Here is a 24072-nt window from a genome sequence, read left to right on the forward strand (position 1 = left end):
TAAAATAAAAACTGTCTTTGTTGCGCACAGCAACCAATCACAACGCAGCTTACTATTTACAGTGTTCTTGGTAAATGAAACATCCGCTGTTCCAAATGTTTGTTTTCCAGCGCAATTACGCAGTGTTTCACACATCTCCTTGCGTATTGCACATGTAGTTGCGGACCCCGTTGACTTTTTTGGTGCGCAAATATGCCGAAAAATAGAACATGGTCTCTTGTTTATTTTATTTTTTTGTGCAACCGAAATTTGAATGCAAACTACTGAAATGTGAACAAACTCACTGAAATCAATGGGTTCTGTTCTCTGCAAATACCGTAGCATAAAAATCCAGAACCATCTTTATAAAAATAAATTTAAAAAACTTTTTTTTATTAATTTAATCCAATCCATAAAAACAGTCAGATGGCTCATACCACACAGCGCCTACACTATGTTGTGTCATAAAGGGGTGTGTGTGTGTGTGTGTGTGTGTGTGTGTGTGTGTGTGTGAGCCCTGACTGACTGGCCATTAATTCTCTAACTTCCCGATGTCGTACAAACATGAAATTTGTCAGGAACATTCTTTAGGACCTAAATAAGAAAAGTAAAGGGGGTCACAACTCGAAAATTCAATGCTAAGCGCAGAAGTATCGGCGCCCCCCTGTGTAATGTACTAAATCTAACTCTCTAACTTACCGATGTCTTACCAACGTGAAATTTGGCAGGAGCATTCTTCAGGTCCTAAATAGGAAAATTAAAGGGGTCACAACTCGATTATTCAATGCTAATTGTAAAAGTAAGTGCACCCCTATGTAATGTAACTTCTCTGTGTCGTGCAAGCGTGAAATTTGGTGCGAGCATTCTTTAGGTCCTAAATGAGAAGAGTGGGAGTGGTGCCACATTCTGCAGAGGGACATCAGTACATGCAGCCTGAGGAGAATCTAACGCTCCTCTATGTGTATACATATTTTAGTCTTCGGTTACTCCAAAGTAACCTTGACTTCATAAAATGTTCTGTGCAAACAACACGTAAACACCTGTATCAAATTAACGCAGGTGAGGACAGGTATATCAGCTAGTTCTATATAACGGAAGGTGCTGGATTTGTATGCTGTACCCTCAGAGTTGTTCCTGACCTATCAGTCCACTGGGTTTCCATGCACTTCTGGAGCATCTCCAGCTGTACGAGTCAGGGGTCATTAGAAGATGAATGAGCTGACTTTTCATCGTTTGTTGTATTGAGTTGTAGCCTGGCAATTAGCGCTATTACACGAGTGTTAACAGCATGCAGGTGCGCCTAGCAATTGTCGTGAAAATGTGAGCACTAGTAGCAGCCGCTATCGCTTGTGTAATAGCACCCTAAAGGCCATGCTCCCTTTCTTATTTGTTCTAATGCTTCCAGAATGAAGCGACTCCGTTTATGTTCTTAATTAGACAATCTTGTATCGTTTTGTGTTTGCAGCTCCCCTGCAGACCTATGTCTCCATGATTAACATTGAGACCATTTGTGTCTTATATTGTTGCTCAAGAACTAGATGTTCGTCTGCACTTCAAAAGCGGCTTCATATTTCTTAAGCCGGTGCCAACTTGAATTGTGACACAGTAGTAATTACAGGCCCGGCCGCTCTGCCCTTGCTGTGTGTTCACATTCCACTGCCGAGACAAACTAGTAATCTGGTATTATGGTCACAGGTCTATTGTCTGCCGCGCTGCCCGAGACGCACAATCTCCTGAGATTTCTGCTTTGCCAAATGTATAATAAGCTCTTGGAGGAGCCATGCATCTTATATATACAGCGGGCCATGATGGTAAAGAATCGGCCCCACTAAATATTTTTCTCCCAATTCCAAAAATTCCTTCTCTCATTGTTTTTTCTTGGATGGATTACTCAATTTTTGAAATGTATTTGTGGGGTTCAAACCAATTACAACACCAATAGCATTACCATCTTGCCATAAAGGTCTCAAAGTCCATACAAGAGCACCAAGGTCCTAGCTAAAAATTGGGGAAGATGATTCCAGCTGGATTGTGTCTCATTAGCATGTCATGTGCGTTAAGTAGAGATGTGCGAGTATACTCGCTAAGGCACATTACTCGAGCGAGTAGTGCCTTAGCCGAGTATCTCCCTGCTCGTCTCTAAAGATTCGGGGGCGGGGAGCGGCGGGGGAGAGCAGGGAGGAACGGAGGGGAGATCTCTCTCTCCCTCTCTCCCCCCCGCTCCCCACCGCAACTCACCTGTCACCCGCGCCGGCCCCCGAATCTTTAGAGACGAGCGGGGAGATACTCTGCTAAGGCACTACTCGCTCGAGTAATGTGCCTTAGCGAGTAGACTCGCTCATCTCTAGCGGTAAACCATGCGTAAAAAGCAGACCTTTTGTGACAGGAACTCCATGCTATTGGATATATGGGTTTTGCCGCTGCACACAAGCAGTCTGTCTCGAAGCTCAGTGCATTGGCCCATCTACAATGGTGCAAGGAGTCTCGTTGGACAGTTGAGCGATGGAAGAATGTTCTGTGGAGCGACGAATCCCCCTGCTCCATCTTCACATCCGATGAACCAGCCTGGGGAACACCTTTTGCCTTATATTGTGCCAACAGTTAAGTATGGCAGAGATTCTATTATGGTATGAGGATGTTTTATGTGGCATTTCTTGGACAGTTGGTTGCAGTGGCAAGAACCATGAACACGGAGGTGTACCTTCTCATTCTAGACAATAATGTGCCGCTGACAATGTGGCAATACTCTGGGAATGGTCAGCCAGATTTCCATCAAGACCACATTGTTTTACATTGATTTAAGGATATGGATATCACATGATTGGACTGAGTCCCAACCTGAACGCTAGTGAACATCTTTGGGACAAACTGGAAAGTCTGGTCAGTAAATATGAGCCACATCCATTTTCTCACCAGACATTTGCAGGATGAATGGAGGGAAATATCAGCTGAATTGCATCAGACGTTGGTAGAAAATGTGCCATGGAGAGTATCTGATGTCATTAGAGCCAAACGAGCCCCACTAAGTATTAACCTATGTAAATAAATACTACTTTTGATTCTTGCTCAAGTGTCCAATTGCTTTTGGGAGGAAAGTGTACATCTTTGTAACCAACCCACTCATATCATCTTGCATAGCACATGGTGCCACTGATGGGTCCATATAGCACTGTAGCTGGTCTACCGGGTTGTGATGTAGCAGCATGTGCCATCGGCTGCTGCAGAGCTTCTTTGTGTAACAGATGAAGTATCTGACGTGATGAGGTCCAACCCACATTGTTATCTTTATATCTTGTTTTTTTTTTAATTTTAGGCGGAAAAGAAACACAAAAGATTTCAGGAATTGGACAGATTTATGCACTATTATACAAGATTTAAGAACCATGAACACAGCTATCAGGTAATGCCACTTTATTCCATATGGCTCTTGTTAGGGGTAAAGTATTCACCACCTGCTGCTGGCCCTGGCAGACCCAACATAACCATTTATTACATAGCCTCGCATTTCTTTGAAAGGACTTCATGTAATACTTATCAGTACTGGCTTTTCATATCGGTACTTCACGGATTGTCCAGTGCCTTTTGAGTCCGCCAAATCAAGTAGGTCACTTTTACAGTCATTCATGACTTTAAGATTTGAATTCTACTTTGTCTACCCTTAAAGAAGAAAGGCGGACCGAATGTTGCAGAGCACTACTCCCAACGTCTAGTATCCCGTACGGCCGCCTCCTTTCCCCTTTGAACATCCTCATCTCACTATCTCGCTCCCCTGGCACTAAGATCACATAATTGGCATATAAATACTCATAATTTATGTGTAAATACCCAGCGTTCAGCATAATATGCCGAGATCACAAGTTATCCCCAATCCACAGGATAGGGGATAACTTGCTGATTGGTGGAAGACTGAGCCCCCCACTGATCTTGAGAATGGTTCCGGTATTCTCTGTCCTCCTCACTGCAGAGTTACCGCAGAAGACTGAATGGGAGCGCTGGTCGCACACGCTCGCTAATGCTTCACTCCCTTTCAATGGGACTGTGGAGATAGCTGAGCGGCAAGCACTTGGGTATTTACGTCAACCCCATTGAAATTAATGGAGCACCGGCGGTCTATACTCAGCCAGAGCTCCATTCACTCTGGTGTCAATCTGGGGGGAAAAGGGACGCCCGCAGGGACAGGCAGAGGGGGACATTAGACTCCTTTTCTTGAGATCAGCAGGGGTCTCTGCGCTGAGACCCCCACCAATCAGCAAGTTATCCCCTTTCTTGTGAATAGGGTATAACCTACAATTTTGGTACTTCCCGTTTAACAACATTTTGCCTCCCCTTCTTTCCAGCTAGAACAACGTCTTCTAAAAACCGCCAAAGAAAAGATGGAGCAGCTGAGCAGAGCTCTTAGCGAAGGTAAGTCGCCATTGTTTAGGTATTCCACTAATATGAAATTATCCCCTATACACAGAGTAGGCGATAACTATATGGGGGTGTGACCACTGGGACCCCCAACGATCAGCAAGGCGGGGGTCCCATATACCCCTCTGAATGTAGGGGTGGTCACACAAGCACACAGTTACTCCATTTATTTCAGTAGAACTGCCGTAGATAGCCAAGTTCAAGCACTCAGTTCTCTCCAACAGTCCCACTGAAATGAATGGGAGCGGCGGTGTGTATGCTCTACCAGCGCGCCATTCTTTTGGGGATGCACTAGACCCCAGTTCTGGAGATCAGTGGGGTTCCCAGATGGTTAGATCAAAGATAGGGGATACCTTTCTTATCGGAATACCATTTTAAATAGCAGTAGCAGATGGGAGCTGATTAGAGATGAGCGAACCTACTCGTTTCGAGTAATTACTCGATCGAGCACCGCGATTTTCGAGTACTTCAGTACTCAGGTGCAAAGATTCGGGGCGCGGGGGGTAGCAGCGGGGAACAGGGGGGAGCCCTCTCTCTCTCCACCCCCCCCACCCCCCCCCACTCCCCGCTGCAACCCCCCACTCACCCACAGGGCCCACCGAATCTTTTCGCCCGAGTACGGAAGTACTCGAAAATCGCGGTACTCGGGCGAAAAAGGGGCGTGGCCGAGTAGGCTCGCTCATCTCTAGAGCTGATGGATTTGACTAACCCTTTCATGACTGGGAGTACCAGAGCAAAATGTCACCTTTTTGGAACGCTGCAACGTGATTTTTTTTTTCCCCTTAGTTTACCTGTGATTTTCATTTTTTATTTATTTTTTGCTGCTAATATTTAATTTTATAGTCCACCCAACAAGTAGCCCACTTTAGGTTAAAAATGGTCAGAAAAGTGGGTGAATTTCCTAATTTTTTCATTGTTTTAATTATTTCCCACCTGTGCCCCGAACAGAGATATCTACGGAGTACAGAGAACTATTTCCAGCATACAGTGCATTATGCTCTCACGTTCTTGTTGAGATTCCACATAGTTTAATTAGAGTCTTGTAGCACAATTTGTTTTTGGCAGCAGATCAACAATACCCATGCGTGGATAGTGACGTTAGGAAGCGGGTTATCTATGTATCTACACAGAGTTACATGGCAGCTGCTCACCAGCTTCAGGCAGTATGACACCAGCCCGACTTGGCAGCAGACCTCTCCATCTCCTGGCGATAGGTTTCCTTTCATTAGTTTACTTTTATTAGGTTGCCCTCTGGATCTTAGGCGCCAGAGTTTATTACGCTTATATTCTATAAAATATGGTGGACTATCGGGGATAATTCAAAGACAGAAAGTCTACGTATTTATGCTTCCCCCTCTTCCTCACTCCAGTGCTAGTGCATGTGAATGATACGTTTGGATGAAGGGTTGGTTCTCAGACCTGGGAGGCAGCTTGCAGTGCCAGAAACCACCATCCAGTGCTGCAGTAGGTGACTAAACATCGCACCCTTTTAGAGAACCTTCCCTTAAGCTGGAGATGCTGTGCGTTCAAGACTCTGTGCGCACCGCACTTCCAGAATAGGCACATGCGGAGCTGGAGGCATCAATCACCAGTGAAAGAGTCGACAAGAGTCACAGTTACTTTTGCAGTCGTTGTGTATTCTTGGTCAAAATAGGGGACCCTCTTCATAACGTCCGTAGAGCATATGTATAAGGGTTGTACTTTTTGGGTCAACCCTATTAAGGACTTTTGCATCCATATCTGTTGCACATAGTTTGCCATAGATGCCTCTTGAATGGTCTGAAAACTTGGAAAACCTTGGCTAGCATTCACTGGTGACAACAGCATTGCTCCCCGTTCTGTGCCATGTTTGTCACGTTTTTGCATCCTTGTGGGTAGGGTTCACACTAATTAAGGGTTTATCCAGGATTAGAAAATCATGATTGCTTACCTCCAGAAACCGCTCCACAGCTGTTTGTTTGTGTCTGGTTTAACCCTTTGCAATCCAATTTTGGATTCAGGGTTTCCTAGGGGGCTTTCTCTTTTTGCCATTATACAATGGCGCCATCTGCTGGCTAGAGCCAGTACTGCGGTATGGGACATGCTGAAGAGGCCCCCGACAACAGAGCGGACAGAATTATACAGTAATAATACCCTGCTGGACGTCTTCCGACATCGGAGCTGTACAGCCTTCAATCAGAATGTCTTCAGGCGTCAGACAGTGGATTGGAAAGGGTTAATAGCTCTGCTCCATTGCAATTACGGCTGAGCTCACACATGTGGCGTCCGTGCAGAGGATCTGCGGCAGAACATGGGCATTGAAAAGCTCGTAAAATCACTTTTTCACTCGTGCATACAAATTGCGTATTCTGCAAGTGGAAGAAAAAAATCGCAGCATGCTCTATTTTGCTGCAGATTTCGCACGGACGGCCTCCGTTGAAGTCAACGGAAGCCGTCCGACCCACGACCCATACGCAATTAACATTGCATATGCGCCGCAGGTACACACATCATCGCTAAGTGACGTTGCGGGAAACACAAACAATTAAAAAAAAACAAAAAACTGTGCTGCACATGGCCAACAGCCAACCCCGCTGTCATCTGCAATACAAGAAAATAAGGTACGTGGGGTCAATGGCCGAGCTCCCAGCCGGAATCCGCTACGGTCCTCTCGCATGCGGAATCTGACCTGCCTGTGTGAGCCCAGCATTATGGTGCTGACCTGCAATACCACACACAACCTGTGGGCAGGTGTGGCGCAATTTTCTGCAAGAAAGTGATCATGTTTTTCTAATCCTGGACAACCCCTTCAATGTGCACCTTTTGGGTCTGATCACATTCCCTTCATGGCATTGATCTGTTACGTGGTGGCAGCTCATTTGTCAAGTTACTGTTGAGATAGGCAGCATGCAAAGATAACACCCAGTAGACGCACGACGGTAATATCCCATTTACACTGACAAATGATCGCTCAAAAGTTGCTCAAACGACAGTTTGAGTGACAGTTTTGAGCGATCATCTTTGCATAGTCTATAGTAGCTAAGTCGCTACTAAAGAGCTATGTAGACAGAGTGGGACACTGCCTCTATCAATCAGCGAACAATGCAGCTGTTTTGCATAAGCAAACAGCTGCATTGTTCTCTGTGATTACAGCCAACGTCCTGCTGTTAACCACCAGCAGAGGACACAGGCTGTAAGAATCTTATCAGCGCTGCCGACTTTGACAACAGCCTGCACCGCTGATAAGGATTAATCGCTCAATTCAAGAAAACTAGAATTGAGCGAGGAACGACTCGTGCACGGAAACGCAGTTGGACCCGACGCTTCTCGCTCAAAGGCAGCTTTGAGCGGTTTTTGAGCGAGAATCGTTGAGTCTAAATGGGCCTTAAGTATTGTGGTATTTCGGTGTTACACAGGTGCCTTTATAGTTTTATATTACGGGTCTACAGCTGTTGTTAAATCCAGTGTGAGCAGTGTTTTATAGACATGTCTCCTGTGCGCTCTGCATCGTCTGACTCATTGGTCTGTCTGCCTTTCCTAATAGCTGAAGGAGGCTGCCCAGACACCACGTTTATTGAAGATGCTGTACAAGAGCTACTCAAGACCAGGCGCATCCTCAAGTGTTCTTATCCTTATGGTTTTTTCCTGGAGCCCAAAAGCACAAAAAAGGAGATTTTTGAGCTAATGCAGGTGAACAATTTGCATTGATTACAATGGATGATATGTTACATAGCTATCGGGTTGGGGGGGGGGGGGTATTTCTTTATGTTGCTGGTGATATTCTGTGCCAAGTAAAAGGAAAAGCTGCCATAGTCATTGTAATCTAAATTTGCATTGTAAGCAGAGCTTCAAAATATTCACTGAGAAGGAAAATCTAGAATGTCGCTTGGAACCTATACATATATCCTAACATCCTATATATTCTAAACCTCTCTAGAAGGCCCACCCCCTAGTACTTTACCTAGTAGAACATGATGGTAAAAAGTCTAAATATCATCTACTCTACATAGCATAGCCCTTTAATCCGTATCAATCTATCTAAAGCTGAAATATTTAGCGATGGTTTTGCATAAAATTACATGCACAGATAATCACTCCATTAGTTTAATTAATTATCAGTGTTTTCCACCAGGAGTTGTTTGCTCAGCTGGGTGTGTGTTTAGGCAATTGTTTTTGCATATACACTTCGCCCAGCTGAGCAAACATCTGGCAGACACATTTCATTGTTCTTCTCTAGGCTGAGTAAAAACTGCACTAATTGAATATGCAAAGCAGGACAAATCCATCACTGGCTGCTGGAAAGACTGAATGAACTGAACTGCATTCAAACTGAAAGAATTTCCTGGGAACAAACAATGGTTTTTCTGCCAGCCTAAAAACCTTAGCTAACGATAATTGAACGAATAATACACGACTGCCCGCGTTTACATGTAACGATTATTGCTAATTTTCGTCCATTTAAACAAATGAGCGATAATCGTTGCCTGTAAAAGGGCCTTTACTTATTAGCCAGTTACAAAAAGTTCTATGTGATTGTTCTCAGCAAGAGAAACCAAGTAATCTAGTAGATATGAGGTCTTTATGTTAGGGCCCTTTTACACGCAAAGATAATCTTTCAAACAGCCAGAAGATTGAATGATCTAGTGATCTATTTGCATAAAGTGTTAACCCTTTGCAATCCAATTTTGGATTCATGGTTTCCTAGGGGGCTTTCTCTTTCTGCCATCGGAAGCTGTCAGTCAAAATGTCTTTAGACATCAGACAGTGGATTGGTAAGGGTTAATGGCCATTAACTCTTTATCATCATTTGCATGTAAAAGAACCTGCAGGAGTTATTTGCAGGGCCCAGCCTATGTTTAAACACACCCTCAGCTGTGTAAACAGCTGCCACCACATGCCATTGTTCTGGTGGCTAGTATAAACATGCCAGGGGAAGAACATCCTGCAGTCTTTTGAAAGATAAGGGAAATGTATTCAAATGAAATGTAGTTGCTCAGTCTCTCAGCGGCTGAGCGATGGATTTTATGGGATCTAAAATGCATCGTTCAAACGAAAACTGCACGATGCCCACGTTCACATGTAACGATTATTGCTCGTTTTCGGACGTTTGGACGGATTTTTGCGGAATCACAGAGACAGATAGGTCCTTACCACTGTGTATAGTTCACTGTAGAGAACCTTGCTGAATAATGTCTATTATATCTAAAACATAACTTTTAATATTTATTTTTAAAAAATAAGATACTAGTAAAGACCACCACTTGGATACAAACCAGCATAAAACACATAGACATAGCACTAGTGAGACCACAATATGCTCTGGCTATCTCCTTCCCAGGCTCTACTGTACGTGTACAAATGTAAGTGAGGAATAAGAATAATAAACCCTTGTGTCTCTGTTTGTCATTACTCATTTACATAAATCTTGTTCCTCCCTACGGTTATTGCAAACGTGTATAGGAACGACAGATTATAAGATATTTGTAGATTATTTGGTTTTGTTCTATCTGACTCTTTATACAGAGTATTAGGTGTTCATCACATTAACATATGCAGGGAATGGAGAGATCAAAGTGATCATGATTGATCTCCTGTCATTTATCACACTCTCCATACATCCCACGGTGATTTGATACAGAGACACTATTCTGGACAATCCATGTCTTCCTTATGCTGCTGACTCTTACTTAAAGGGGTTGTCCCGCGCCGAAACGTTTTTTTTTTTTTTTTCAATAGGCCCCCCGTTCGGCGCGAGACAAACACAAGGGATGGGTTAAAAAAAAACAAAACAGTTTAGTACTTACCCGAATCCCCGCTCTGCGGCGACTTCTTTCTTACCTTAGCAAGATGGCCGCTGGGATCTTCACCCACGATGCTCCGCGGGTCTTCTCCCATGGTGCACCGTGGGCTCTGTGCGGTCCATTGCCGATTCCAGCCTCCTGATTGGCTGGAATCGGCACACGTGACGGGGCAGAGCTACGAGGACCAGCTCTCCGGCACGAGCGGCCCCATTCACCAGGGAGAAGACCGGACTGCACAAGCGCGTCTAATCGGGCAATTAGACGCTGAAATTAGACGGCACCATGGCGACGGGGACGCTAGCAACGAAACAGGTAAGTGTATAACTTCTGTATGGCTCATAATTAATGCACAATGTATATTACAAAGTGCATTAATATGGCCATACAGAAGTGCTGAACCCCACTTTCTTTCGCGGGACAACCCCTTTAATATAGATATTATGTAGCCACTTAGATAGTTTTATATAATAGCATATTATAATAGGCGGCCTAAACTCGATGTCAGCCGTATGAATCAAGAAAAGGGGGAGCTTTAATTGTATATGTACACTTATGACTGGAATGTAGCTTACGTGCTGGGGGTTATTCACATTGATAAAATTAGGATAGCTGGACTTTTTAGTAATCTTCCAATAGTACCGTAACCAGTTCTGATTCGGTTATATATTTATTTACTATGGAAGAGTACGTCTTGTAGTTAAACAAGACAATACATTATTTATATCTCCTAAAAAAACCTTTCCGCGCAAGCGCACCATAGCTGCTCAGCGCACGCGCAGCTATGGTGCGCTTGCGCGGAAAGGTTTTTCATGTAATAAGTTGAGGAACTTTGGAGATTATCTGTTTATACCATTTTTGTTTACTGAAAAATTGCGCAATTTTCTACTCTACTTTTTTTAATAAGTTCCTCACTGTTTTCAATATCTCTTCTTGCTGCCAGAGGATGATAACATTTTATTTTTTATTTACATCGGCTGATGATGACCGGGAGGGGCACAATATTTCTTTCTCTGCTTAATAAAATTAACAAAAAACAACTGTTTTTGCACTTTGCAGACAGACCTTGAAATGGTGACTGAAGATCTGGCCCAGAAGGTGAACAGGCCTTACTTGCGCACCCCCCGCCACAAGATCATTCGGGCGGCATGTCTCGTACAGCAGAAACGCCAGGAGTTCCTGGCCTCAGTGGCGCGTGGCGTGGCTCCTGCTGACTCTCCTGAAACGACAAGACGAAGGTAGTGGCATTATTTGCTGACATGTTACTGGCAGGTGGTACAGGCAACTAATGAGATAATCAAGGTTGCTTCGGATTTTTTTTTTAAGGCTGCGTCCATATAGACACACATTCCATTTCATATACCTGCTGTATGGACTAGACCAATTTTTCTTAATCCTTTTTACACTAAGTAAACCTTAGTGAAATAAATTGCATCAAATTACCCAGAAGGGTATTAACCCTTTCCAATCCAATTTGTATCCTGGTTTTCCTAGGGGGCTTACACTTTTTCTGCTGTTTATACAACGGCGCAATCTGCTGGCTAAAGCCAGTACTGCATGAGGTGACATGTTGGATAGGCTCTGACAGCAGAGAGGCTGGCAATATACAGTAAGGGAACCCTGACGGATGTCTTCCAACATTGGAGCTCTACAACCTTAAATCATAATGTCTTTACAGGTCAGACAGCGGATTGGAAAGGGTTAAAAATACACCGCATGAGGACAGTATGTGTACCCCAGGAAGACATACTGTGGACCCTCTGCGGTACATGTACCACAGTTTGAGAACTTGGGGACCAGAGCATTCCTCCTAACCACTTAATTTTTATAGGATTGTCCCAAGTAATAGACTTCATAGCCATTGGCTCTTATGTAAGCAGGAGTCGATAAAGTGAAGATTATGTCCCCCTGCTTCCTCTGTGACATTGGGGGTTATTTATCAAACTGTCTTATTGTAAGAATGTTCTTTATTGCCAATAGGGTTAGAATATTGGCAGGGGACATAGGAAATAAATTTAATTTGACACAATTTCCTAAGGGAGCATAATATTCAAATGATCCATAGTAGTTTTTGGAAGGGTTGGATCTTGACTCAAAAATGTCCTGTAAGTTGTTGGGAATGATGCCTCACATTTTGTGACCCCAGCATGGTGGCTCAGTGATTAGCACTCTTACCGTGCTGTGCTGGGGGCCTAGGTTCAGATCTGACTAAGGACAACATCTGCCTGGAGTTTTTATCTTCTCCCCATGTTTGTGTGGGTTTCCTCTCGCATTCCAAAAACATGCTAATAGGGGAATTTAAAAATTGTTATCCCCAATGGGGACAGAACCCGTAACATCAAGTGATGGAAAGTGTTGTGGTATGGGTGTGTACTGTATAAAGGTGATTGTTCTCTTTTGACATTTAATGCCTACCACTAATGTATTTGTATATTTTTTGTCATTTTTGAATCCTGGTTTGCTTTGAATAATGAACTTTATTTTCAGTTTTTTAAAGGAAGTCTCAGCGTATTTTTTTCCATATCAACGCAATGTACTTTCACACGTGCAATTTAATGGGGGATCAAACAGTACATTTTATTTTTTGCAACTCTGGTTCCTCTCCTGAGATATCGCCCCAGAAGGGTTTCCAACGCTTTCTGCTAATTAGTCGTGGACCATCCGTTTGGCGGTTCACCTCTATAAGTGGTACAGGCACTCTCTCCCTCTTCTACTACAAAATGCGCCATCTTTGCTGATTGATGTCATGCTTCCACCTACTGCACCGCATTGAGGGATCAAAACAGACCAAAGTTGCCCTAAGGCAACGAAAAACCTAGAACAATGTAACTTTTATTAGAAAAGCTGAAAACCTCTACCTGTAGACTAAAAATGCAGGACCGTAACTGACATTGTATCCCCATCTCTATTAATAATTATGTCAAATGATGTATAATGATTTGTAAGAACAGCCTATCACAGACCACTGCGTAGATATGAATAGCACGGGGATCCCTAATTCTCTATCATATAACAGAAGGTGGTCAGATGTTGACCCTGAGTCTAAAAACTGAGCAGCTCCCCCTCTGACATGTTTCAGTCATCTGGGTGTCCTGATGGTTAAAGTGATTTATACCCCTGAGGAATTGGGCACATGTACTCTCAGGCAGGAATGATGACGCACACATGCGCCATCCTCAGTGCTGCGCAGGCGTGCCGTAGGTGGAACACACTACGTCTCCAGCAGCCATAGCTAGGGATGTAAATCAGAAAAGGAGGAGCTCCATTGAGTCTCCTAAAAGTGAAGAGGAAGGGGGACATGTGACTCCCATTCATGAGATCGGCAGGGGTCTCGATAGGATAGGGGATAACTTGTAATCTTGGTACAACCCCTTTAAACTATTATGTGAGCAACACTAGGGCGTGATATATAGGTAGTTGGTGACATTGCTCTCCTTGAAGACCCACATGAGTGCAATGGAATAGAGGTATTACCGATCACAATCCCCTACACCATCAGCTGGAACATCCCCATCCTCAGCACCTGTTGGTGATGCTACTACCATGTTGCCCCCAAAATAAGACCCTGTCTTATATTAATTTTTGCCCCAAAAGAGGCCAAGGGTCTTATTTTTGGGGGATGTCTTATACTTAGCTAGCAGGCGCCGTCCGGGTTCCTACCGCTGGTCTCTGCAGTCCGGACAGGCTTCCGTGCAGTTCTCAGAGCTGACAGATTGTTGTTTTCTCGTCTGTATCATTGGGAGACACAGCCAGACCATGAGATATAGCCACTGCCACTAGGAGGCGACACTAAGCACAAGTGTTAGCTCCTCCCCCCGGCTATATTCCCCCTGCTGGCACTCAGCTAATCAGTTTTTAGCTTAGTATCTGCAGGAGGCAGACGCGTGTAGGACTTTATGGCGGGAATACGGGGAGTCTGGGCTTTTCCCTGGCTTTCCTGTCCTCCCGGGGAAGATGCAGCAGGCGGTGTTGCCGCCACACTGCGGCGTCTTACCCAGCGAAGAAAAGGTGGCATGACTGTGCCTTTGTGCATTGGAGTCGTTGCCCACCAGCGATAGGGTTCCCCCCTCTGGAGTGGCGCCCCTCGGTGACGGCGAGCGCAGGGGGGAACACTGCTGGAGTGCGGACGGGGAGAAAAGGAGCGTGGCCTGGACGAGAACCCCCCTTAGATGGCCCTGCCAGGAGCACATCAGGTTGTAGGGCAGGAGGTGGCTTACCTGGGCAGGTATGCGGCAGCGGCCCTAGTGGCCGCAGCGGGCATGGCAGAATTCTGGCCACGGTGACAGTGGCGGCATCAACAGCTAGCAACAGACACAGGACGACGGAGGCCACAGGCGTGTAGTAGGATTTCGTGGCATCCCGGGGGGCGGGGCGCCGCCCCTGGGGCACCATTCTCGGACGGCACATGCAATATAATATAAATGTACACTATAAATTGTATTCCGGCTCGGTCGGCGGCAGGGACCCCGGTGCCCCCTGCCGCCCCTGTGGAGCAGGCAGCCGAGCCTGAGTGGGCGAGGTCCCTTGCTGCGGTAGTTTCGGGCCTAGCCAGCTGGTCAGCGGCGATATTGCGCCGTTTACAGTCTGATTCTGAAGCGTTCTTCCCTGAGCGTTCATGAGATGGAGATTCCGCAGCCGTGAGGAATTCTCCCATAGGTCTCGCCGCTCCAGAAGGTCATCCAGGTCCTCTAGGTCCCACCAATCTAGGGAGTCGTTTCACGGCTCCCACGGTTCCAGGGAGTCTGCCCGTACGTATCATCAGTCCAGGGAATCCTCCTGACGGTCTCGGTATGCGACGAGATCTGCTCGGTCTCATTCGGACCCCTCACGGGCCTCATGTTCCTCGGCATCTCAGGCTACATCCCAGGCGCAGCATCCGCAGTCATCTGTGGGGGGAAGTAGCGGCTTGGAGGAGGAGGAACGGTCATGTGTATCGTCACTCTCAGATCTAGATGAGGAACATGCAGTAGAGAAGCAAATGGCAGCATTAATGGTGTAGAAAAAGTATATAAAGTTTTATTGCTCCATACAGCAGGCAACGTTTCGACTTTAGCAGTCTTTATCAAGCCTGATCAAGGAGCAATAAAACTTTATATTCTTTTGCTACACCATTGATGCTGCCATTTGCTTCTCTATTGGATGTACTACGTTGGGGACTAAGGATCCATGGTTCCTTAAGTGGCTGTTGCATCACATATCTACCGTGGCCTCTGCACTTTTTTGTGCATACGGAGGTGGGCTGTGGGACTTTCTTTTTGCTAAATGAGGAACAGGTATCCAGGCTGGCCATGTTAATGGACAGCTTGGTGGTAGCGGTAAAGGACACCCTACAGGTAGCAGAGGCACCACCGGAGGTGCCACCAGCGACTGTGTCTTTTAAGCGGCAGAATCGTCCGTGTCTGGTTTTTCCTTCTCATCAGGATTTTGAGGAGGTTCTAGAGAAGGAATGGGAGATTCTGGATAAACGGTTCAGGTAACCAGGTAAATCCTGGGAGATCGCGTACCCTTTTCCGGAGGACCTCGTGAGAAAGTGGTCAGTGCCCCCAGTAGTGGACCCATCCGTATCACGTTTGTCAACGGACCCGCAGGACAGGAAGCTGGACGCTTTGGCAAAGTCAGCTTTCCAGGCAGCGGGCACTGCCCTGCGGCCCACCTTCGCTTCCGCCTGGGTGAGCAAGGCATCGGTGGCATGGGCAAAGCAACTTCGCAAAGAAGCCCTTTTTTCGCTTGTTTCGGCGGTTTACATCTCGACCCACAACAGGGCAGTGGGCACAGTTGAGAAGGGCTCGAGCTGAACAAAGGAAGGGTCCTTCCTTTAAAGCCAGGCCGGCTTGGTGGTCTCGGTCAAAGGCGCCCAAGGGCGCAGGCACAAAGGTGTCGGCATGAGGGTCTGCCCCCACCCTTTCTCTACAGGGTGGGGGACAGACTCTCCCTGTTTCAGGAAGTGTGGTTGACGCACGTGTCCGACGCCTGGGTACAGGAGGTGATCTCGGTCGGTTATGCCATCGAGTTTGCGTCGTTCCTGCAGGACCATTTTTTCAGGTCCAGGGTACCAAAGGCCCCAGAAAGAGCGACACAATTTCTCCTAGCAATAGAACACCTGCTGGCACAGGGTGTAGTGGTGCCTGTTCCATCCTGTCAGCGCGGACGGGGTTTTTATTCAAACCTCTTTGTAGTCCCCAAAAAAGATGGCAGGATCAGGCCAGTCCTCGATTTGAGACGGCTGAACCACTACGTCAGAGCAAAACATTTCTGGATGGAGTCCCTCAGGTCAGTGATTGCCTCAATGGAACCGGGGGAGTTTCTGTCATCAGTGGATATCAGGGATGCATACCTGCATATTCCGATTCGTGAATCTCACCAGCGATTTCTGCGCTTCGAGGTCCAGGGGACCCATTACCAATTCACGGCTCTACCGTTCGGGCTCTCAACATCACCGAGAGTCTTCACAAAGATTCTGGCAGCAGTAATGGCGTTACTTCATGCAAGAGGAGTGGCAGCCATCCCCTACCTGGACAATATCCTGGTAAAAGCTCCGGATCAGGACAGCAATTTAGAAAGTCTGCGCATTACTCTGCAGACACTGCAGGGTTTCAGGTGGGTCTTCAACCACAAGAAATCCTGTCTAGTGCTGACGCAACGGTTGAAGTTCCTGGGGATGGTATTCGACACCAGGAAGCACCAGATTCGGTTGCCTCAAGCAAAAGAGGAAGCACTGGTCAGCAATGTGCGGTCCCTTCTCCGGGGAAGGCCAATATCCATCAGGTATTGCATGAAGGTGTTGGGTCTGATGGTGGCTTCGTTCGAGGCCATACCATTCGCGCAGTCTCATTCACGGGCGTTCCAACGCTTCATTCTGTCACGTTGGAACAGGTCACAGTTGACGCTGGATCAGCGGGTTGTGATAACACCCTGGGTCCAAGCCGCCCTAAGATGATGGTTGAATCCCAGAAGAATCCAAGGAGATCGGTCACTGCTTCCAGGACAGTGGATGATACTAACCACGGACACCAGCCGTTACGGCTGGGGCGGGACTCTGGGGGGACTGTCCACCCAGGGGGTGTGGTCCCAAAGCGAGGCAGGACTCCCAATCAACCTCTTGGAGTTACGGGCCGTCTGACTGGCTCTGCAGATTTATGTCCGCTTCTCAATGGAAAGGACGTGCGGCTCCAGACGGACAATGCGACAGCGGTCGCGTATATCGACCATCAGGGAGGCACAAGGAGTGCAAGAGCAATGACAGAGGTATCCGGAATACTCATCTGCAGTCCATCTCGGCAGTGTACATCCCAGGGGTAGAGAACTGGGTGGCAGATTTCCTCAGTCGAGAGACTGTGGACCCCAGCGAGTGGGAACTGCATCCGGAGGTTTTTCAGGCGATCTGTCATCGCTGGGGCACCTCGGACGTAGATATGATGGTGTCCAGACTGAACTACAGGGTGCTCCCTTTTGTGGCCCGATCTTGAGATCCCCAGGCGGTAGCGGTGGACACTCTGGTGATCCCATGGGCAGGTTTCAGGCTTCCGTATGTGTTCCCTCCTCTTCCGCTTATTCCGAGGGTACTAAGGAAGATCAAGAAGGAGGGGCGGCCAGTAATCCTGGTGGCACCGGACTGGCCGAGGCGAGCGTGGTATGAAAACATCATAGAGCTTCTGGCCGACGCACCGTGGCGCCTCCCAGAACGGGAAGATCTGTCTCAATGACCCCTCTTCCACCCGAGTTCAGGGTCGCTTCGCTTGACGGCCTGTCTGTTGAAACCACGATACTGAAGAGACAGGGTTTCACGGAGGCAGCAATCCAAACAATGATACAGACCAGGAAGCCGGCGTCATCAAGAATCTATCATCGCGTCTGGAGACGGTTTTTTGGCTGGTGCGAGGACCGTCACCTCGATCCCATGCGGTTCTCACTGGCAAATATTCTAGCGTTTCTACAGATGGGGCTGGAATTGGGGCTGAAACTAGGTTCACTGAGGGGCCAGGTGTCGGCTCTTTCGGTTTTTTTCCAGAGGCCGATCGCTAATAGATTGGCGGTGCGGACTTTCCTTCAAGGGGTTGCTCATGCGTCGCTCCCTTGCCGACCACCTACTTCGGCATGGGATCTCAATTTGGTGTTAGATGCATTACTGGCGCACCCTTTTGAGCCGCTTAGAGAAATACCGTTGAGGCTTTTGTGCTGGATGGTGGCGTTTCTGGTAGCGATCACGTCAATACGAAGGGTGTCTGAATTGGCTGCCCTGTCAGTCGAGCCCTCCTTTATAAAGTTCCACCAGGACAAGGTGGTGCTAAGACCAGTTCCGGATTTCCTACCAAAGGTAGTTTCATCATTTCATCTTAGCGAGGACATTGTTCTTCCATCCTTCTGTCCGGCTCCGGTGCATTCTAGAGAGAGAGCGCTGCACCGACTGGACCTGGTAAGGGCCTTGCGAATTTATGTTGCAAGAGCCAGAGACTTCCGTCGGACGGAGACACTGTTTGTGATTCTAGAAGGGTCGCATAAGGGATCGGTGGCCTCTAAGGTGACCATCTCTAGGTGGATACGGACGCTAGTGGCGGAGGCTTACCACACCAAGGGGCGGTCGCCTCCCTTCCGGGTAACTGCCCACTCCACACGGGCAGTGGGGGCCTCATGGGCGGTTCGTCACTGAGCCTCAGCGCTGCAGGTATGCAAGGTGGCTACTTTGACTTCCTTGCATACATTTTCAACATTTTATAGGGTCCATACGTATGCATCAGCGGACGCCGCCCTGGGTCGGAAGATTCTACAGGTGGCTGTCCCCTGACTGCTCAGGACTATTTGTGAGTAACCCACCCCATGTTTTCGTTCGGGACTGCTCTGGAACGTCCCATGGTCTGGCTGTGTCCCCCAATGATACGGACGAGAAACGGAAATTTTTGGTATAACTTACCGTAAAATCTCTTTCTCGTCACGTTCATTGGGGGAGACAGCACCCACTCCTTGCTTTGAGATAGCAGTTGCTGGAACTTTCTGTTCTTCGGTCGCAGATGGCATTATATTAGTCCAGAACATTTATATGCTTTGTTTATGTAAGGATGTATTTTTGTTGTGCTCCCATTGGCTACTCCTACTGCTTGCATACAAAACTGATTAGCTGAGTGCCTGCAGGGGGGATATAGCGCCGGTGGGAGGGGCTAACACTTGTGCTTAGTGTCGCCTCCTAGTGGCAGTGGCTATGTCCCCCAATGAACGTGACGAGAAAGAGATTTTACGGTAAGTTATACCAAAAATATCCGTTTTATGGTATTTGAGTTTCAACACCCTGCCTCCAGCAAGCAATTGCTCTGACTGGCTGAACCCCGTGCTCGAGATCCAATCGCAGCCTTTCATCCATTGAATGGTTGTGATTGGTTCATCAAGCTCTGGCTCTGATTGGCTGAACAAACCCTGTTACCAGCAAGCGATGTTCTGCTGGCGCTGAGAACTGCAAGCAAGCCTGCTCGGACTGCGGAGACCAGCGGGAGGGACCCGGACAGCGCCAGCTAGGTAAGTATTATTTTTTTTGTGTGTGTTTTTGTTTTTTTTGTGTTGTAGTGTAGCTAGGGCTTACTTTCAGGGAAGGGCTTATATTTCAAGCCCACCCCTGCCCCACTCATCTGAAAATCAGGGCAGGGCTTATTGGGGTAGGTCTTCCTTTCGGTGAAACGCTGTATGTAAGGAGACATTTTTCTTTCTTTTTTTTTTTTTCTTTTAGCCTATATCGGCGGATATGGTAAAAAAAATTTAAAATTTCCTTTTGCAAGGAAAATATCTTTTTCTAGAATAAAAGAGAGAAGTATACTGAGGCTGCGTGTGTGGCGCTGTGTAAGTAATGCTAATGGGTTAGTCATTGTCTCATTCTGCATGACGGCTTCTGGAGCGCTGAGATTTTCATTGCACACATTAATTACACCTCGGGGGCTCTATTTATAGCTCCGCCAGTCAGGAGTTCATCTCAGCAGCCACTGCCTTCCAGAAATAGCCCATGCTATATCCAGGCGACACTGTGCCTCAGCGTCCCATACATAGAAGCCCCCGCGGAGATCATTGTAGTGTCAAATCAAAGTGACATGTAATACTGATATTATAGTAACTCAAACGTTAATAAAAGCCAAAGTTGGGTTTTAATTTCTGTGTAAAGATTATATATTATGCCGTCACATCATGACTTTCTCAAGAATGGCTTTGATGGCATATTAAAGGAGTCCTCCGCTATGGACAATCCCTCACTTGTTCTTGACAATAAGCTGATCCTAAATGGTCCTTCTGCCGGGATTCCCAGCAATCGGCTGTAATCTGTTGGGAAACCTGGTACAAATGTTCAGATTTCCTGCGGCACAGAGGGGAAATTCAGCATAACAGTGTCCATTCACATCGATGGGTTGTCTTTGTAATACAGGACAGGACAGGACTCTCCTTGACACCGCTCTCCAGAGGATTATTGCGAGGCCTCCGCCCGGCATTGTGTTGTGATTGGAGTGCTGTGGCTCCTTAAATTTTGCATCAGTGTGTTCCCGGCAGAACGAATGGTCATATATTTAGTATGTAATCAATGTTGCTGGTGTGAAAATCCTATAACCCGATACGGACCTAACCCTACGAATATACGGTGCTTGGTCCAGGGCTTTAAACCCATGCCATTATATTTATATGGTGCAAGTTTATAGCTCCTGCAATCTAGCAGGAGCAGGTTAGGTGCTCGACTGTCAGACAGCCAAAGACCCTGGGGAGGAGACAGAAGTTGTTTAAAACCTTCTCTTTTCCAGTCTACATTGTGCTCAGTGAGTTCTATGGAGGAAGTGGCAGCGCCGTTTCCTCTATTGGACCAGGCGACCACCTGATTACTAGCAACTCCAACATGGCAGAGCGACTAAGTCTTGGCAAACCTTGATGAGCTCTAATATCATCGTTGGGGACTGTTTGTCCCTGTAACTTGAGCCCCGATAGCTGCTGCAATTTCAGTGGAAAACTGTGAGAGAAGGAGAAAAAAATATTGTGCATGTCTTGCAGCAGTCTTATGAGGTCACCGGGGACATATAGGTTAAAAAATATACAAAAATAAGTAAAAATAAATAAAAAAAAGTTTAATAAAAAAACATCCACACCAACCTAAACTGTCACCATAGCAGCTCTGTAATCTTAGACTATACGAATTGTAGATCAAAATGTTTCAAACAAGATGGGAAGACCATTCCTGTACTTTATTAATTCAAAAAAATAAGAACTATAAATTAATAAAAAATAAATTACTTTGCACTCATTACCCCTAATAAAGCAAAATCACAGGAAATAAAATTAAGGGTATTAAAAATGTCACAAAAAAGCAGCAAAACTCATTTCGGTAGCCTGAGAAAAAAAATGGGGCCTTAAAACCACCACATGCATGCAATTGCTTAATTGTCTGTCCTTTTTAGGGCTGTAGCAGCTTGTTCATTAAGGGGAAAAGGGATTTTGAAAACAATTTTCTTGTCCGTATCGTTGGGGAACACAGCTGAAGACCGTGGGTATAGCGACTGCCACAAGGAGGCGGACACTAAGTAGAAGTGTTAGCTCCTCCTACTAGCTAGACCCCTCCTGTAGGGACCAAGCTAACCAGTTTTAGCTTAGTTTCTGTAGGAGGCAGACTTGTTTTATCGTTCGTTTTCGAGAACCCCTTGGACCGAGGGAATACAAGGAGGCAGGACTCTTACTGTTACTCCACCAGGAAGGGTGAACAGAACCGAGTTTACCATTCTGTTGTCTGCCCGGTCCTCGGGAGACAGGGAGGCAGGATCAAGGCCTAAATTGAATATGACCCGCCAGCTATAGTGTCACCCTTTAACAGAGCACTCCCTTCCCTATTTAAAGGCAGGCAAGTACAAATGTGTATACTGCTGGAACTATGGATGCCCCCTTCTTTCTCTGAGTATTCTTTCCAGCTCTGCTTTGGAAGAATTACCAGACTTTGTGCCTCAGGTAGACCAGGCGGGGAAGTTTTTATGCTCGCGCATTGGCGGCTTTGGTAGCCACACGCTGGACCCTACCCTGTAGCTAAAATCCTGGGACGCAGATGCCTCCTTCAAAACATCCTTAGCAGGCTTTTGGTTTGTTGGCTTTAAACTTTGTGGGGCAATACTCGATGAGATGGTCTCGGAGGTCCCACCTACCACAAAACAGACCCAGAGGTGCAAGAGCTCTGAAGAAGAAAAAAAACAACCAATTTTCGCTCTTTTTGCTTTTCCAGCCCCAGGAGCTTGGATAATAAGAAACCTCACAGGAACAGAAGCGAAAGCCCTCAATTAAGCCGAGGCCTTCCTGGCGCCCCCGTCCTCGGCCCTCGAAGTCCTATTCCGCTAAATTTTCTGCAGGATGGGTGTCCCCCACCCAAACCATCCAGGGTGGGGGGCGGATAACTTTCCCTATTCAGGAAAACTTGGTTCGCTCACATCTCAGACGCCTGGGTTCGGGAGGTCATCTCTTTGGGCTATATCATAGAATTCTCTGCCCTCCCTCTAGATCACTTTTTCAGCTCCAACATTCCAAGGTCACCTTTAAAGGCCAAAGCATTGGTTTGGGGACTAGACAACCAATCTTCTCAAGGTGTCATTGTTCATCCTTCTCAGCACTTTTTGGGTTTCAGTTGCAATCTTTTTGGGACCCAAGAAGGATGGCATTGTCAAGCCAGTTCTTGACCTGAAGAAGTGAAATCGGTATGTCAAAGTGCGACATTTCCGCATGGAGTCTCTGAAATCTGTCATTGCTTCCATGGAACTGGAGAATTTCCCATCATCCATCTACATCAAAGATGCTTACTTTCATGTCCCCATCTGTCGAGCGCATCAGCGATTTTCTAACTTTGCCAACTAGTCAAATCACTTTCAATTCATGACTCTTCCATTTGGCTGGCCACAGCTCCCCAAGTCTTGAGAAAGATTATGGTGTTGGTGATGGCTATCCTGCATTCCAAGCTAAAAGGGGTCATCCTGTATCTCGACAGCATCAGCCAACCTGGAATGTCTCCACATCAGTCTAGACACTGCCCAGGTTCAGATGGATTGTTAACTATGCCAAGTCTTCCCTGTAGCAGCATCAGGATTTTCTGGGGATTTCCTTTGACAAGGCGAAAGCCCCTCTCCTACTGCTGCCACAAAAACTTCTCCAGAAGCAGGTACATTCCCTGCAAACCCAGAATCTGGTGACCATTTATCACTGCATGAAAATGCTGGGGCTGATGGTTTCCTCATTCGAGGTGATTTTCATTCTGCCAATTTCATCCTGTCTTTCTGCAGCTCATCCCAGAGAACGCACTCCCCATAAACTGGATCTAGTGTGAGCCTTGCAGACCTACCTCTCTGATGGCCTTTTTCAGGCACAATGACTTACTCTTTGTGGTCTTTTATGGACCAAGACGTGACCTTACACCCTCCAAGGTGGTCCTCTCTCGCTGGATCCGATCAACGGTAGAAGAGGTCTACCATGCCAAGGACAGGGTGTCTCCCTTCTGTGTTATTACACATTCCACTTGGGCAGCAGGTGCCTCATGGGCGCTTGCAATGGCTCTTCCGCTGTTCAAGTGTGTAAGGCCGCTGCGTGGTCCTCGTGGCACACCTATTCAACGTTTTATTGGGTGCAAACTTTTGCATCTGCAGACTCCTCCCTTGGACTAAGAGTTTTAAAGATGGCCATAAACTGACCACATACATCCTTCTCTACTTTTTTCCATCCCAAGGGACTGCACTGGAACGCCCTACGGTCTTCAGCTGTGTCCTCTAATGAAAGAAAGATTTTTCTATTTATTGTAAAATCTCTTTTCTCGTCTCGTTCATTGTGGGACAAAGCACCGATCTAGTCTAATCTTAGGACTTTCAGATATTTTTCTCCTTGTTAGACCATTCTCGTCGTGGGTTGCACATTGTGCTATGCCGAGTTA

General features: G+C 46.6%; 1 protein-coding gene across 2 annotated transcripts in view; it reads left to right on the forward strand.

Annotated features, from left to right (window-relative positions):
• Positions 1–24072, forward strand: part of ANKIB1 (ankyrin repeat and IBR domain containing 1) — a 119001-nt gene that overhangs the window by 87784 nt on the left and 7145 nt on the right. For both annotated transcript variants that reach the window (XM_066585649.1, XM_066585650.1), the window contains exons 13-16: positions 3293–3379; positions 4317–4383; positions 7913–8058; positions 11226–11404. In XM_066585649.1, coding sequence (XP_066441746.1) covers positions 3293–3379; positions 4317–4383; positions 7913–8058; positions 11226–11404 — 479 coding nt within the window. The remainder of the gene's footprint in view (positions 1–3292; positions 3380–4316; positions 4384–7912; positions 8059–11225; positions 11405–24072) is intronic.

Source organism: Eleutherodactylus coqui, chromosome 12, assembly GCF_035609145.1.
Source record: "Eleutherodactylus coqui strain aEleCoq1 chromosome 12, aEleCoq1.hap1, whole genome shotgun sequence".
NCBI classification, from domain to species: domain Eukaryota; kingdom Metazoa; phylum Chordata; class Amphibia; order Anura; family Eleutherodactylidae; genus Eleutherodactylus; species Eleutherodactylus coqui.